This window comes from Lupinus angustifolius, chromosome LG01 (genome assembly GCF_001865875.1).
Source record: "Lupinus angustifolius cultivar Tanjil chromosome LG01, LupAngTanjil_v1.0, whole genome shotgun sequence".
NCBI lineage: Eukaryota > Viridiplantae > Streptophyta > Magnoliopsida > Fabales > Fabaceae > Lupinus > Lupinus angustifolius.
Window position 1 is genome coordinate 2,663,924 of NC_032009.1, and position 16,749 is coordinate 2,680,672.

Sequence of the window (16,749 nt, forward strand, 5' to 3'; positions counted from 1 at the left end):
TCATTTATTGAAAATTCGTAGTTTGTTTCCGCTTGCATAATCCAAATCAGATTACTTTTTTAAAAAAGTTCTTTATACAATTTTTGCAAATCAAATTTGACGATTTTATTTTAGGAAAATAAATAGACATACAAGAAAGAAGAATTTGTGGGTACTAATTTATTTTCAATGTTGTGTTTGTGTACAAAGTTGTTATACTCATTTCAATACAATGATCCATCTTATTATACCTTCATTGCACTAGATCATTTCACCATAGAGGAACAAATTGCCACCTTTGTTTCTCATATATCTCTAACTCTAAGTGATCATTTCACCAAAGATCAAACAAGTGATTAATCATAACGCATCCTATCACGCTTGCTTATGATTATAACTTGTTAGCACGATTCAAATATAAGCATCTAACCTTAAATGATTCAAATCTGGCAAGAAGCTCCAGCAAATCATTCAAACAAGCCTTACAATGCCCACTAAATCTCCAATTCCTATTTCTTTCCTAGATTTGGTATTCTTACCAAAGCCTTAAAATCCAAGAAATTAAAAGAGGAAGCATATATTAATATTATATAATATCGAAAATGATATATCCTTATACTAATCATCTTACACCATAATAAAAGGAACGTGTTATAAAATTATATTTTATTTATTAATGATTGATTTAAAGTAATATAACTCACTTTCTTGTGAGTATGATTATTTGGTAGTTACTCTTACAATATTTAGCAAAGAATAAAGGGAAGGATACAAGAGAGGTGAATGATTTAATGCAAGAGACATGTCTATAATAAAAGCCACATGGCAAAAGCAATGAAGACAGTTGGTGAGGTAGAGCTAGAGTGGGAAATGGCCATAACATTATTGACTTGTCTGTGATATTTCTTTCCCCTTTAAGTTTCAGTAAGGTCTTTCTCCATAGTAGTTACCAGGAGGATCATAATTGCAAGTCATGAACATGCCCTTATCATCATTGCAGGTAACACTAGCACACCCAACCTTTGTTGTTGTTCCCCACACAATCTGAGTGTAATGTCCACACATCTGTCCATCAGCACAAGAATTTTCCGAATAATTGTACCACTGACGCTCTTCAACCCAAGCCTTAACAGCTTGTGCTGGCTTCCACCCTGAGCCACTGCCCCAAAATATGTTCTCACCATATGGGCCGTTTGAGTGCTCGAGGGCGCAGTCATTGCGCCTTTGGTTCGCGTATGATTGCGCATATTGTGCTAGCTTTGTGTCCCACACCAGTGGCCTCAACTGCACTGCGGATCGAGCAGCATTCTGAGGAGTCAAGAATCGGTCTGCTAGGCTTCTATGTTTCTTTTGGCCTGGGATTGTTGCATGAGTGGTTAAGACTAGCAATAGAAACAGGGTGATGGCGAGAGAATAATGTGTGGAATGCCTCATTGTATTGGAACTAGGTACTAGAGAATTGAAGAGGGGTACTCTAACTGGTTAATCGAAGGGGTGTATTTATATAACTCAGGAGATAGGGAGTTGAGAGTGAAACCAACATTTTTCAACTCAATTGGATTGCATCCATGTTCTATGGTCGTTGCATTTTTAGTTTTATCATTACTAGAAAGAAATCCTCTCCATTAATTCTATTAATTAATAGAGAGACAAGTGAAAGATTAATGTTTTCTTAACATTCACTTCATAAGTAGACCGATAATAAATCAAATTAATTTAGTATTTTATTTAAACTTAACTAATTATTTAGTTTGACAAATTTGGTTGATAAATCAAATGAGTTGAACTTAAGTTGGAAATTTAGAATTGATTGTATAGTAATTAAATTATTGTTAAATTTACTCCCTTATATAAATTTCTTAAATATTATTGGTGCATATATTATTTCCTATTCATGAATGCAAAGATTGATACTATTCTATTATCATAATTCATTAGTAAATTATTAATTTTTAATTATTACGGGAGAAACATGTGTACTAACTAAGATTGGTTGACTAATATTACACCTTTTTCACCAACCAAAATTAATCTCATAAATGAAATTATTTCTGGTGTCATGATTAAATAATTAAAAATAGCATTTCGACTTTTATTCCTTACTGCATATTATTACTAAGATAATAAAATAATAATGATGCATGAATTTTGGCACTTGGTAGAATAAATAATAATCTCATAATAAAATAATATATAAAGTGAAAGAACAATAGTTAAAATATTTGATTTCAACTCTTTTTTTATTTCATAAATTATTGGCATTTTCAAAATTTTCCATAGGATAAATGTATATATTTTGTTCCTTTGGACGCCATCAACTAAAAATATTTAATTTTTCTGAAATAATATCTTTAGAGTACAAAACTTTGAGTGGAACTCACTTAGTACAACCAATCATTTAACAAGCAATTTAAAAATAATATAGCACAATTTAATGATGTATCTATTTTATATTTTTATTAAAAATGAACATATATATAATCAAAGTGCAATTTAAATAATGAATATAAGAAACCAACTAATCATCACCAAAAATGACGACTAATCACATTATTAAAGAGTTGAGATATGATACATAAATAAAAAATAAAATATATATATGTATATAAATAAATAAATAAATAAAAATGTGAATATTTTTAGCAATAAACCTCATAGTATAATCTTTCGATGTGTATGAATTTTTATTAAATGAAAGAGTAAAAAAAATTCGTAGCATATGTTGTCAAATAAAAGATATATTTGGAAAAAAAAAATTCATAACAGTGGTACATAATTTAAATAGATTATTTTCATTTTCAAATATTTTAATCTCACAAATTTACTTTTTTTTGTTCTTTTGCACATCATATACAAATTAAACGGGGCATGCAAAAGCTAAACTTATTGGTAATGGTGGCTAATTAGAATCTACATTTATAATTAATCTGACTTTTATATTTACTCCTAATTTTATAATTATTCATACTTTTGTATTTACTTCTACTTTTATAATTATTATAAAATTGAAATATTGATGAATTTATTTCGAAAGTCCTTACTCAAAGGTGGATATTTTTTAATGAAGTTATCCAAACTTCTTATACATTTCCTGCTCGTTCAATTAAACATTGACATATCATAAAAATTGTAATAGATCATCATAACTTTATAGCTTTGTCAAACCTATTTTTTTCTCTCTTGCCTTTTAGTCAACAACACATATTTATATTTTTCTCACTATCTTCTCACACTTCAACTATTATTCATACTAGCATAGCATATTGATAAATACTGTTATGTCTGTCAATCTATATTTATATTATTTGAGATTAAGTATATAATAATTAAATTATTATCAAATTGACTTTCTTATAAAAAATCTTACATTATTTATGTATATATGTTTTCATATTCATGAATCTAATGATTTTGATTATTCTAATTCATTAAAAAAATATTAATTTTTAACTATTAAAGGAGTAATTGATCGACTGATATTGCACCTTTTCACCAACCAAAATTAATCCCATTACTAAGATAATAAAATAATAATGATGCATCCACTTGGACACTTGGTATGATAAATAATAACCGTGTAATAAAACATTAATAAATTTAAAGATCAATATGTAAAAAGTAGATGAATAGATTATTGTTAATATGAAACCCATAAACGAGTTTTATCGAGCATAACTTCCCCATATTAATCCTCTCATTAAGGAATTTATGATCAATCAATAAGTTATGAATAATAAACTCTCAAATGCGATACATGATTTAAATGTGAGAGTGAATAATATGATACTTAAACAAAAATGACTAAAATCCATGTTTACCAACTAAAGGTCAACATGAGTAGACAATCAGGTTGATTCACATGAAAAAATAAATACAAATAATAATAAATGTAAGGTTGTTCTTATTAGAAGGAGTGTTGTTAAAACTGTACCGGTTATCAAACCGGCCAGAGTACTAGGGTATAGTGCTACAGTGGTTCAACCGGTGGTTTAATAATTAAACAGCATGTCAGTTAAACTAGACATACATGCTTATATTTATATATATATATATATATATATAGATATATATTTTGTTCCATTGCACATCATTATCTAAAAATGTTTCAGTTTTCTGAAATAATATTTTTAGAGTGCAACACTTTGACAGAAACATACTTAGTAAGATGAATCATTTAGCAAGCAATTTAATAATGTATATTTTATTTTATTTTATTAAAAATGATCATATATAATGAAAGTGCAATTTATAAAATAGACATAAGAACCAACTAATCATCAACATGAATAATGATTAATCACACTATTAAAAGGTTGAGACATGATATAAATGTATGCATATGAATGTGAACATATATAATAATTGAATATTTTTGGGTTGAAGCATTTCTTTATATCGGATGTGATTTTTAATGTTTAGACATTTCTTGCGGTCTTACTTTGAATAAATATTATATAATTCAAAGCCACATATCTTCCTTTCCGTTTAGGTGATTGAATATTTAATGGAATATGTTACACCAAATGGAAAATATAGTAACTGTACATTTTCTGTACATAAAACTTTATGCTACATTTCTTTATATGGACCGTTCAAGGATTATTATTAGTTTTGTAATTAATAAATAAGCAATAATGTAAATGAATAATTCATCATATATTCATTAATATTATTTATTAATACCATTTTATTTTCTATTTCTATTATAAGGATAATTTTAGAATAAAAAAATAAACTACTCATTTACTTTTAAATTATGTTTTCATAGTAGTATATATAAATGTTATCCAATGATGCAGAGATTCCCTTTTTAAGCACATGAACTTGAAAGAACTGTTTATGATTGGACAATGTGTAGATATGGACACTATATGTTTATGGACAAAGGTAATTTGTGTAGAACAATTTCTCGTTCTCTAGGTTGACATAATCATAATATTACAATTTACTTTTAAAAAAAAATTCTTTTATTTATATTACAATATGTAATTAGTTTAAGATAAGGAATATGACACCATTGAAAATAGGTGATCAATGTCTATAAGTCTATACCCCGATTGAACTCTTGCATTTCTTTTTTCTTTTTTAAACCGAGAGTGCAAGGCACAGACAGAAATAGATTAAAAAGAAGGAATACAAGGAAACAAAGTTACAAGTTTCTAAATCTAAAGTTAGGAAGACCTAACTTGTTTCTAGCAAAATCCTCATTAAGAAATGATGGCAATATATTCCACTATAAATTAGACCTATAAAATAGACCATGATTGGCCAACTTATCGGCACATTTGTTTCCCTCTCTGAAGATGTGAGAAATTTTGAAGTTCAGGTTAGCGATGGAGGTTTTACAGACAATTCACTTATTTAACAACTTCCAAAGGGGCGAGGCTTTGCTGTTGAAAATATCAACAACCATAGTGGAGTCACACTCCAACCAAATATTAGACCACCCCTGATTAACAGCTAAACCAATAGCTATTAAAGCAGCACTGAGCTCCGCAAAAATGATAGAATGAATACCTAAGAAAGTTGCAAAAGCCCCCACGAAATTTCCATGATGATCACAGAATATGCCACCCCCACCAGAATAACCAGGGGAACCGTGAGCCACACCATCTGTGTTGATTTTTATCCAATTTCGAGTAGGAGGAGACCATATCACTTCAGTTATTGAAGGAGACTTGCAGGGCCTAACCGACAGATTTAAAGCTTTAAACATGCAAAATTCTTGTATAGAATTCTTACCAGTTGCTAAAGAGAGGGAACCGGAAAGATTAACTTCCCTTTTGATTCTGGAAATTTCCTGAGCAAGAGAGATCTTCTTGTCCTCAAATATGTTTTTGTTACGGCAAAACCAGATTGTATGGATAGTGTAGATAATGCAGGCCGAAAGCATTTCGTTCATTTGCTTACTCCAACTATTGTTGCAGATAGAAAATAAAGTATTGATAGAAGAAGTATCAATGGAGATTGCTAGATGAGAACATGGAGATTGCCAGATGAGAACCGAGCCAATTCCACAAGTAAATAACAAAAGGACAAGTCAAGAAGAGATGAGATGAGCCTTCCGTGTTAGATCTGCAAAGATTGCACATAGAGCCCATATAGCAGCCACGCTTTTGAAGATTATCATATGTAGGCATTTTTCCATTCAAGAGCCTCCAAGTAATAAAGGACTTCGAAGGAGGAATGGAATTGAACCAGATGTTATTCCGCCAATGGTTAGGGCTGATGGAGAGAATTAGGCTATCATAAGCTAACTTAGCAGTTAGGATACCGTCAGAAGAGTCCTGCCAAATGAATCTATCTCGGGAGTTAGCAATAGGGATATCCTTAGTTTTTGAAATAATTTCTGGGAACCTGAGCAAAATAGAAATAGGGATAACCCAATTGAAACCAGAGATGAAATCAACAACTTTAGCCTTCATAGAGGTATGCAGGAAAGGACAAGTCAAGAAGAGATGAGATGAGCCTTCCGTGTTAGATCTGCAAAGATTGCACATAGAGCCCATATAGCAGCCACGCTTTTGAAGATTATCATCTGTAGGCATTTTCCCATTCAAGAGCCTCCAAGTAATAAAGGACTTCGAAGGAGCAATAGAATTGAACCAGATGTTATTCCGCCAATGGTCAGGAATGATGGAGAGAATTAGGCTATCATAAGCTAACTTAGCAGTTAGGATACCGTCAGAAGAGTCCTGCGAAATGAATCTATCCCGGGAGTTAGCAATGGGGATATCCTTAGTTTTTGAAATAATTTCTGGGAACCTGAGCAAAATAGAAATAGGGATAACCCAATTGAAACCAGAGATGAAATCAACAACTTTAGCCTTCATAGAGGTATGCAGGTGAGTAGGGATATGAAGAGCATCGACCAGAGTCTCACCCAACCAGTTATCAGTCCAGAAGTTAATGTTCCTACCATCTCCAACCAGCCACCTAGAGTTCACGTCCACCATAGACCAGTTGTCCTTAATGCCATGCCAAATAGAGGACTTGTTCGTGCCAAATAGAGGACTTGTGGTACCTAGGAGGGACAATTCTGTTACAACCAAATCTCTCTCTGTAGAAAGAAGCCCACTCTTGTTGAGAAGATAACATATCCCAAGCCAACTTTAAAAGGGCCGACTTATTCATAAGTTTAATAGACTTAAGACCAAGCCCACCTAAGGAAGAAGAGGAAACTTGGTTCCACGCAACAGTAACAATTTTCCGAACCTCCGTGTTACCAGACCAGATGGAGTTTCTCATCTTCGAATCCACCCATTTTAATAACTGGGCTGGCCATTTATAGACATGGAAACTGTAAACCAACATACTTTGACAAATAGATTTGACCAACTCAACCCTACCCATAATAGATAGAAGAGAGCCCTTCCAAGTAGATAATTTGAGAATAATTTTGTCAGCAATAGGTTGAAAGTGACACTTTTTAGGTTTACCAGTAAAGAGAGGCACCCCTAGGTAGTTGAAAGGCAGAGAACCCTGCTGAAAACCCAATTAATTGGAAATGTTGGACACTTTCCTAGCCGGAGCATTTTTTATGTAGAATTTGCACTTAATAGTGCTAATATGCTGACCTGAAGCCGAAGAATAGTCCCGAATCAGAGATTTCAGAGCCAGAAGATTACTCTTTGTGCCTTTGTAGAAGATCATAATGTCATCTGCATATAAAACATGACTGGGAGTCTAAAGCATGTTAGGGCCAGAGATAGGACTGAGCTTTCTATCATTCACCAAATTCATGATGCCCCTGCTGAAAACATCCTCAGCAATACAGAAAAGAAGGGGAGAGAGAGGATCCCCTGCCTCACCCCCCGACGACAATTTGTGAACCCGACCATTTGACCATTCACACAGAAAGAGAGTCTAGCAGAACTCAGAATTACCTTGATCAGATTGGTAAAATGCATGTTGAAGCCAAACGTAGTCAAAGTTGAAATAATAAAATCCCAGTCAATTGTATCAAAAGCCTTTTTGATATCAAGCCTTATTGCCATATTACCCCCAAAAGTTTTATAATCAAGAAGGTTGACTGCTTCGGAAGCAAGATAGATGCAATCCTGAATTTTTCTATCCCAGATGAAACCCTTTCGTTGAGAGGAGATGATTTTAGGAGCAATAATAGACAGCCTATCAACAAGAACCTTGGTGATAATCTTGAATTGAAAGTTGGCAATAGCAATAGGTCTGTAATCTTCAATTTTGACCGCATTGGTGTTTTTGGGAATCAGAATAACCGAATTAGAGTTCATGTTGGGAAGGATCCAACCCTGGTTGAAGAACTGGGTCACGGAGCAACAAACATCATTACCCACTATATCCCAAAAAGTCTGGTAGAACCCTTGCATTTCAATACTTTCATGTTTCAAATTGTGAATAGTATAATTAAGGATTGCTAGAGCATTTTCTATATTTTATATATCGCTTTTTGTGAAATACTTATTATTGTTAATGCATATTTGATAAGAATTAAATTTGTGAGATTTTGCTTATTTTTAGAAAAATATGCTTAAAATATAAACTATGTATGTTTGGAAACCAAATAAAATTATAAACCCATTTTTTTCCTAAAAATAAGTCAAAAGTAGAAGCTCCAAAATTATGAGTTGGATTATTTTATTTTTAATTTTTCACTTCCCATTTTACCTTATCATAACTTTATCTCACTCCTCCTTTTTACTGTTCCACCTAACTCTTTAATTCTTCAGATCATCACCATAACTTATTAAAACTTTTGTATAAAACTTAATTTGTGTATTATTTATTTTGCGAATTGTATAATTCAAGTTTAACAACTTCTATTTATTTGTGTGTCATGTTGTTTTTTAATATTGATATTTATTTTTTATATTATATTTTATTTTAATATATATATTTTTAGCATTTATTATGCAATATTAGAAATTTATAGTAAAAATATATATGATCGTAGATATTAAAAAATATATATTTAAAAATAGTGTAAAAAACAATCCAAATAATCATAACATAAGCAAATATCTTCATACCATTTTCAGTAATTTACTATGTAAAAAACAAACAATTTTTCTACCTGACCCAAACAAAATAGATTTGTTTATATTTAGTTTCCAGCAAAGGTACCTAAACAATAACAGATTACAAATTATAGTCCGTTTAAAATCTTACTATTTATAAATTGAAATTAAAAAAATAATCTTACTATTTATTATTATACCCAAGGGTTCTTGTTCTTAACCGTAGCATCTGTCCTTTCTCATGCCTCATTAATGCAGGGCAAAGAATTTAATTTCAATAGATGCATATAGGTTTATGATTATAAAAGAATAATCCTCCTATCTTTTGATCTTTAAAGCATAATAGATACATGCTTCTTATTATGTTGGGTTCTTATTCTTAACCCTTGCATCCGTGTCCTTTCTCATGCCTCATTCAATGCAGGGCAAAGAATTTAATTTCAATAGATGCATATATATAACTTTATGATTTTAAAAGAATAATCCTCCTAAAAGTTTTCTTTTGATCTTAAAGCATGGACTATTAACATATCCATTTAATATATATATTGAAACTTGACTTTTTATTTAAGAGAATGCATACAAAAATAATGCAATCTAACCATTTGATCATGAAGACCAGAATCATAATAGATCTTATTTGTTCACATTTTCTTCAAAGTGAAATAGATAAATAACAAAAATAACAAAAACCATGATAATATTCAACAACAATAATTAAAGTAACTACAAATCACATTCATTTTTTGAATATTTTTCTGGATAATTTTCTAAGAGAATGAAATGCAACAATGATAATGAAAATTAATTAGTTAAATAAGATGAGGATAAAAAAGAGGAAAATTTCATCATACTATATATATATATATATCATGAACTAGCTAGAGAGATGAATTTTAAAAGAATAATGATATATCATCCACCAAATTCTCATACAAATTTCCTTCCCATTAGGCGCTTATAAATCAACATTTAACACATAAAACTTGTATGCTAATATATCTACGTAGACAACCAATAAAATCTTAATAATATATTAAAAATTAAATTCTAATTAAAACATAGTCCTACATGATACACCTAAAAAAATAAGTGTATTTATTTCCGAACGTGATGTGTTTGATATATCTTTATACAAGTTTTTCTTTTGTTAATAAATAAAATATCAATTTATAACATATATTAATTTTCTTATAATATAAAAAAATTTGTAAAAGGATATATCAGTTTTCTTATCAAATACAAGTATAAGAGAATATACTTACGCGACAATATAGATACAACAATGGTTTTGCATAAGGGCACTATGAATAGAATGTAATGCCACACAGATTAAAATATAAAAGTGAATGCATTTTTAATATTTATACAAAATTTACTTTGGTTCATTTAGATGATATTGTAGTCATTTGCAATGGTTTTAATTAACAAATTAACATTTTGAATGTATAGTAAATTTCTTCAAAATTATTAAAGAAAACAGATTGGTAGTTTCTGCAAGGAAAATGTTCCGACTTTATATATTTTATTAAGTATAAATTAATTCATAAACTTCATACAATACTTTTTTTGGATCACTTATTTTCTGATATCTATATAGATTATTATTATTATTATTTTATTGGAACTATTTCTGTCTAGTTTCATGTCTATTTTATAATTATTGTTGGGCCGTTGCAAAAACACACCAAGAAAAAAGCTGTTTGCTCGTTATTAATTATCACGTTGGAAGTTAACTCATTAATAATCGCTTTTAAATTTTATAATTCGCACAGCTTTGGGTAGTTAGTTAGTGCCATCAATCTCATCACACGCATTTTTCACATACCTTCCTGTACATAACCGTTTAGTTTGTTAAAACATACAACTCAATTTCTTCATGCATGTTTCTTTCCGTTTTCTATCTTTTAGGACAACTCCTTCATTGTTACACATTTTATAACCGCCATGCAGGATCTGATTATAAAACATACCATAACTTTTCAAACATAAAGCATCAACAAACAAATACAGTAATACTAATTAATCACATATAGAAGAGGGTTCTAATCTTTCTTCTATATCAAGTGATCAATTTCGAATAGTCCAAAGTCCACACTCCATGAAAATTGCTATACCATTTGATTCCAAGCATGTGGCAATTTTGGCGTTTCCATTCGGGACACATGCAGGTCCACTTCTAAGCATGGTGCTAAGAATTGCAGCTGAGTACCCCGACGTGCGATTCTCGTTCTTCAGCACACGTGCATCGAATGCGAAAACATTAGCATTGAACAAGGGAAACATACACGTTTATAACGTGCATGATGGGCTTCCAGAGGGTCACGTGCTGCGGCACCCTATGGAAGCAATTGGAAAATTCATACATGTATTGCCAGGGAATTTTAGGAATGCAATTGATGAGGTAGTGGCTGAGACAGGGATGAATATTACTTGTTTGATCACTGATGCGTTTTATTGGTTTGGTGCGGAAATGGCTAAGGAATTTGATTGCAAGTGGGTTCCACTTTGGACTGCAGGGCCTCACTCTGTCCTTGTTCATATTGAAACTGATCTTCTAAGGGAAAGGATATCCTCCAAATCCAATGATGGTAAGAACATTTTCTAACTCAATAAATCTTCTACCTTGTCCTAATGTAATGTACATAAGATTATATATTTTATAACCAAGATGAATACTGATATGAATCGATTATTTCAAGAAAGAATCACTTACTTTTTAAGATTATCTCCCAAAAAAGAATAGAACACCGTATTCGACTGGATTCCTAACTCGCTAGCTTGTCTCAATATCGCCTTGTAACTGTTTTTTTTTTTTTCGATAAATAAAATTGTATTATAATGAGCACAAGGGGTGCCCACCCAATACAAAAGAGATCAAGACGTCAACTTTGTAGTATGAAGTCCTATACAAGTTTTGGGATCAATGCACCAACTTGCAAAAGAAACAGAATTTTTAGAATTAAAAGAGTTAAACCAAATCCAAGATCTAGTTTGAATTAGATCAATAAGGTTCACATAACTCGGCGCCTTCTCCAAGAAGATCATATCATTTCTCAAAAGCCACACAGACCAGACGACGGCAAACCAAAGCATTCTCCACAATTTTGCACATTTACCACTTCTCAGGGATTCATGATGCTTGAAAGACTCCATAATTGAAGAAGTAGTTACAACATTTGTTTGTAACCAAGAATAAAAGCCCTTCCAAACACTTAAAGCAAAGTCACAAGATATGAATAAGTGATCAATGGATTCAACATGATTATTACATAACTTGCAAACCATGTCATCCATTGTCACAATAACATTCCTTTTAAATAATTCATCCTTTGTTGGGAGCCTTCTTCTCATAAGTTTCCAAACAAAACAAGCAATATTTGAAGGAACACAATTAATCCAACAATTTTTAAGCTCTTTACCTATAGGCGATTGTTGATGATTCAATTGAGCCAAATAAGTAGTTTTAACCACATAGTCACCCGAGCTATCAAGACCCCATCTCCAAGAATCAATGACATCTCTTTTACAGGTTGTTCAACTGTTTTGCATATAAATATTTTAGGTAATTAGCCTGTTTAATGAGTATGTTTGTTGCTGTTTTGCAGTCTGTGATGACCCAAGTATCGATTTTCTTACTGGTTTATCTGGGGTGAAGGTTTCTGACTTGCCTGAAGGGGTAGTGAGGGATATAGAGAACCCAATGGCAACTATGCTACACAGAATGGGAACAACATTGTCACAAGCAACCGTGGTTGCAATGAACTCTTTTACTGATGTACACCCAGTTATTGCTGATGTTCTAAAATCAAAGTTCAAAATGCTACTAAACGTTGGTCCATTCACATTGACAACACCACAACATCATGTCCCTGATGAGGAACATTGCCTAGAATGGTTAAAGCAGCATAAGAAGGAATCAGTAATATATGTTAGCTTTGGAAGTCTCATAACACCACCACCCCATGAGCTTTTTGCACTAGCAGAGGCCTTAGAGGAATGTAAGTTCCCATTTATTTGGGCATTTAGTGGAAATCCTGAGAAACAATTGCCAAAAGGGTTCTTGGAAAGGACAAAAAATCAAGGGAAAGTTGTTGCATGGGCACCACAAAATGAAATCCTTCAACATTCTTCAGTTGGAGTGTGTGTGACACATTGTGGGTGGAATTCTATATTGGAATGCATGGTTGGTGGTGTACCAATGATTTGTAGGCCATTTTTTGGAGACCAGAAATTGAACAACAAGATGCTTGAACATGAATGGGGGATTGGTGTGGGAATTGAGAATGGTGCTTTCACTAAAGAAAATGTTCTTAGAGCTTTGGAATTAACCATGTCAAGTGAGAAAGGGAGGGTGATGAGGCAGAAGGTACTTGGACTCAGGGAGTGTGCATTGAAAGCAATTGAACCTCAAGGTAGCTCTATACAAGATTTCACTACTTTGATAAACATTGTCACAAGTTGAAATTTAAGGTCCACATTACTTGAGAAGCTTGGTTTGAAACCCATTGTATGCGAATCATGAACTTCTACATCTTAATATATTTTTCAATATCCAGCTTGTGAAAGTTTTTATTTTATTTTTTTACTTCAATAACCCATTGTAAGATTATTTTTTCTCTTACTAATCTTGTGAAAATCAGAAAAGCCAGCTTTTATTCTCTCTCCCTAGTCCCCCAACCCTTGATTTGGAACTGTTTTCCTTTACATATATGAAAGTACGAATATAACACACCAAGAAAATATGGAGTAAAGAAGGTTGAAGGTTCGAGTCTCGTCCGCAATAAATACTAACATACTAAACATTTGCAAATAAAAAAACAGCAAGAAGTCAGCTGAATATCTTGATATACTCAATTACACATACATTTATGAGCACTAAACCTAGCTAACTGAAAGTATATCCAAGATCAAATGCATTTTTTCATTACATGTACTACATTAGATAAAATTTGCTGCAAATTTCGGCTCATTTCTTAAATGTAGGACTCCCAAACTTCAATATTACCGTCTTTCAATTTTGTGGAACTAATATCAGGATGATATATACAAATTAAAGGGCCTTCTAGTAATCTATACTTACATATTCAGAATAAACTAGGAGTTTATACCTCATAAGACATTATATTGAAGGAGTACCCGAACATTTATTTACATTATTAAACATATTCACGATGTTGTTTAAAGACACGTTACTCATTCTTCTCTTTCCCCATCTTATGACTAAGATAACAAATCACCATAGCTAAGAAATTAAAGTTAAATCCTTGTGACTTTCTAGAAACTGTAACCTAGTTCATAATCATGGAACATTCCTTCTGGCATAAGAACTGGAGTAGTTGATGAATCCCAAGAGCTTGTTGATGCTGACTTTGAATCAGAATCATTGGACCACCAAATCAAGTTGCTATTGTCATTTGAACCATTCATCTCTCTGAAACAATCAAATCCAGCCATATTCTGTTGTTCCTGTGGCAAGTAATTACCCATTGTAATTTTGTTGTTGAGAATGTTATCATGTTCAGTTATTTGCAGTGCACAAACTTGCTGAAATCCCATACTATTAGTTTGGTCAACAATACTTGATGAATGCATTGGAAGATTATTCCCAGAATTAGCAAAGGGAACTGAATTGTTGTTCAAAGGATTCTCAACCTTTAGGGTATTCATATTTGCGCCAATATCTTGTTGAAGAAAACCACTAACAATATTAGTTGGTTTGTCAAACTCATATTTTTGTCCTTGCATCACAACAGTGTTAGAGTTAGAGGCATCTTTCAAAGATTGCTGAATCATCTTTTCTTGGGACGGATGCCACTTAGGCCACAGTGATGGATTACTGTAGAAAGAAAAAGGGTTTTGAAGGCTTTGAAGTTGCATATGCAATTGAAGTCTTTCAAGAGCAGAACTGCTTAGGGAATTTGATGAATTATCGTCTGTCCCGTTTGTTTCTTTTGTGTTGAAGTTAGATTGTTTGTGCCTTCCCAGCAGTTTCTTCTTCAATCTTGTATTCCAATAATTCTTGATATCATTATCGGTTCTTCCAGATAGTTGTGCTGCAATAATGGACCATCTATATATAGATAATAATATTGAAATTAGATGACAAGTGCATGTACTAATAAGAGCTGAGTACGTTGATACACATATTTATCTTAAAAAATATAGAGTACGTTGAAGATATACATATAATATAATATAATATATATATATATATATATATAAAATTTATAACCTTTCAAATTCCAACTAAAGAACATATTAGTAATTACTAAATACAAAACAAAAATCATATTATTATATAAGTAATCAATTGCACACCAATAGGAATAATATTGAAACTGTCGTATTGATCAGCATTATACTATGTCTTTCTTCATTTTCTATGCAACATAGGTTCTTTATCCTTTTTCTCTATGGTAGATTAGATGATATGTTTTTATCTTAGCTAATTATGTATTATGTTTTTCTCTATCTTAAAATATTTCTATATGGTAATTTGAGTATCTAGAGAGATATGGAAAAACATTTTAAGAGTATTGGTGCGAGATAAGATTTGAGATATAGTTTGGCATAACAAATCACTTTTGGAGTATCTATATTATATTAAGATATATGAATGATATATTCAAGTATTTTTGCTTAGTTAAGATTCCTAGGAATAACTCCAAAAGTAACATGGAGTGATGCTAGTGACAAAGAAATGGGACAAAAGAGAATATGTTGAAATTGAGAAAAACTATTGCATAGACGGAGATGGTATAATGGTTTAATTTTTGGCAGAGAATTAAGACCTGCTGCCAATGCTAATGTAAAGACTGCATATGATGTTGTCTTCTTCTTCAGTAAATCCACCATGCTTGATATTAGGTCTCAAGTAATTCAACCACCTAAGCCTGCAACTCTTTCCACATCTTTTGAGCCCTGAGAATTATTTGTATCCACATATATATTAACTATATGGTAAGAAATTTGATCAATTGATGAATATTTAACCTTTACCAAAGCCAAACAATATATATTCTAAGAAGATATTAATTATTGCATGTAATTAACAAAGGTGACTTAGGATATGTACCTATTTTCTGAGGAAGAGCAATCCAATTTCCTCCAGTTCCATTTTTTTCAATGTAGTCTTTGAGTGCAGCATCCTCTTCAGGAGACCAAGGTCCTTTCTTAACATTGGCCTTGTCACAGCATGGAGCTCTACCCATCTTTTTCTTATGTTAATTGTTTTGTTTTCTGTCTTTTGTTGAAAGAGAATTCAAGAGAAGGGTTTGTGAGATTGTTGGGGAAACTTCGGTGAAAGAAGAGAAAGATTTATAGTACAAAAAGTCTTACTCCCTCTACCCTAACTAGCTATATTCAACCCCATATTTATTCTTGTTCTAGGGTTTATTCCTCTCTCCTTTCTCTCTCTTACTTTTTGGATAAGTTCGCTCATACACGTAAGTATGCATGCAACTAGACAAACGCAACATAAAATTTCTACTTTTTCATAAAAAATTGCACTGCTTTTTCACAGGTTCATTAATTTAATACTTGAACTGTTGAACTCAAGCCCCGCATGTACTTGATCAAAAGAATCCTTCATACTCTTAGTTTGTCTCCATCGTCCTCGAAAATGTTCCATTGTCAAGCCATCCGAACTATATTGTAAATTATATCATTGCTTGTATATATAGTAAATGTCCCTACTAGCTAGTAATTATTTCTGAAGTATAATTGTGTAATTAATTGACTTCATAATCCTAATGGAAAATGAAACACATAT

At 31.8% G+C, this 16,749-nt stretch overlaps 3 protein-coding genes across 3 annotated transcripts; 1 reads left to right on the forward strand and 2 right to left on the reverse strand.

The window, feature by feature from the left end:
• Positions 886-1,525, reverse strand: LOC109342154 (pathogenesis-related protein PR-1-like). The gene has a single exon (XM_019580200.1). The coding sequence runs from the start codon at positions 1,411-1,413 to the stop codon at positions 901-903; it is 513 nt and encodes a 170-aa protein (XP_019435745.1). The 5' UTR covers positions 1,414-1,525; the 3' UTR covers positions 886-900.
• Positions 10,887-13,440, forward strand: LOC109342163 (flavonoid 3-O-glucosyltransferase-like). The gene is made up of 2 exons (XM_019580213.1): positions 10,887-11,566; positions 12,584-13,440. The coding sequence occupies exons 1-2, from the start codon at positions 11,077-11,079 to the stop codon at positions 13,438-13,440; spliced, it is 1,347 nt and encodes a 448-aa protein (XP_019435758.1). The 5' UTR covers positions 10,887-11,076.
• On the reverse strand, positions 14,062-16,303 carry LOC109346957 (transcription factor MYB36-like). Its single transcript, XM_019586698.1, has 3 exons — positions 16,054-16,303; positions 15,770-15,899; positions 14,062-15,048 (listed from the first exon to the last, which is right to left on the reverse strand). Exons 1-3 carry the CDS (start codon positions 16,187-16,189, stop codon positions 14,253-14,255), a joined length of 1,062 nt encoding a protein of 353 aa, XP_019442243.1. The 5' UTR covers positions 16,190-16,303; the 3' UTR covers positions 14,062-14,252.

Coding starts and splice junctions, on each gene's coding strand:
- LOC109342154 (XM_019580200.1), bottom strand. CDS start 1,413: ATGAGGCATTCCACACATTATTCTCTCGCCATCACCCTGTTTCTATTG.
- LOC109346957 (XM_019586698.1), bottom strand. CDS start 16,189: ATGGGTAGAGCTCCATGCTGTGACAAGGCCAATGTTAAGAAAGGACCT. Junction 15,900..16,053: donor TGCTCTTCCTCAGAAAATAG/GTACATATCCTA, acceptor AATAATTCTCAG/GGCTCAAAAGATGTGGAAAG. Junction 15,049..15,769: donor TACATTAGCATTGGCAGCAG/GTCTTAATTCTC, acceptor ATCTATATATAG/ATGGTCCATTATTGCAGCAC.
- LOC109342163 (XM_019580213.1), top strand. CDS start 11,077: ATGAAAATTGCTATACCATTTGATTCCAAGCATGTGGCAATTTTGGCG. Junction 11,567..12,583: donor ATCCTCCAAATCCAATGATG/GTAAGAACATTT, acceptor GCTGTTTTGCAG/TCTGTGATGACCCAAGTATC.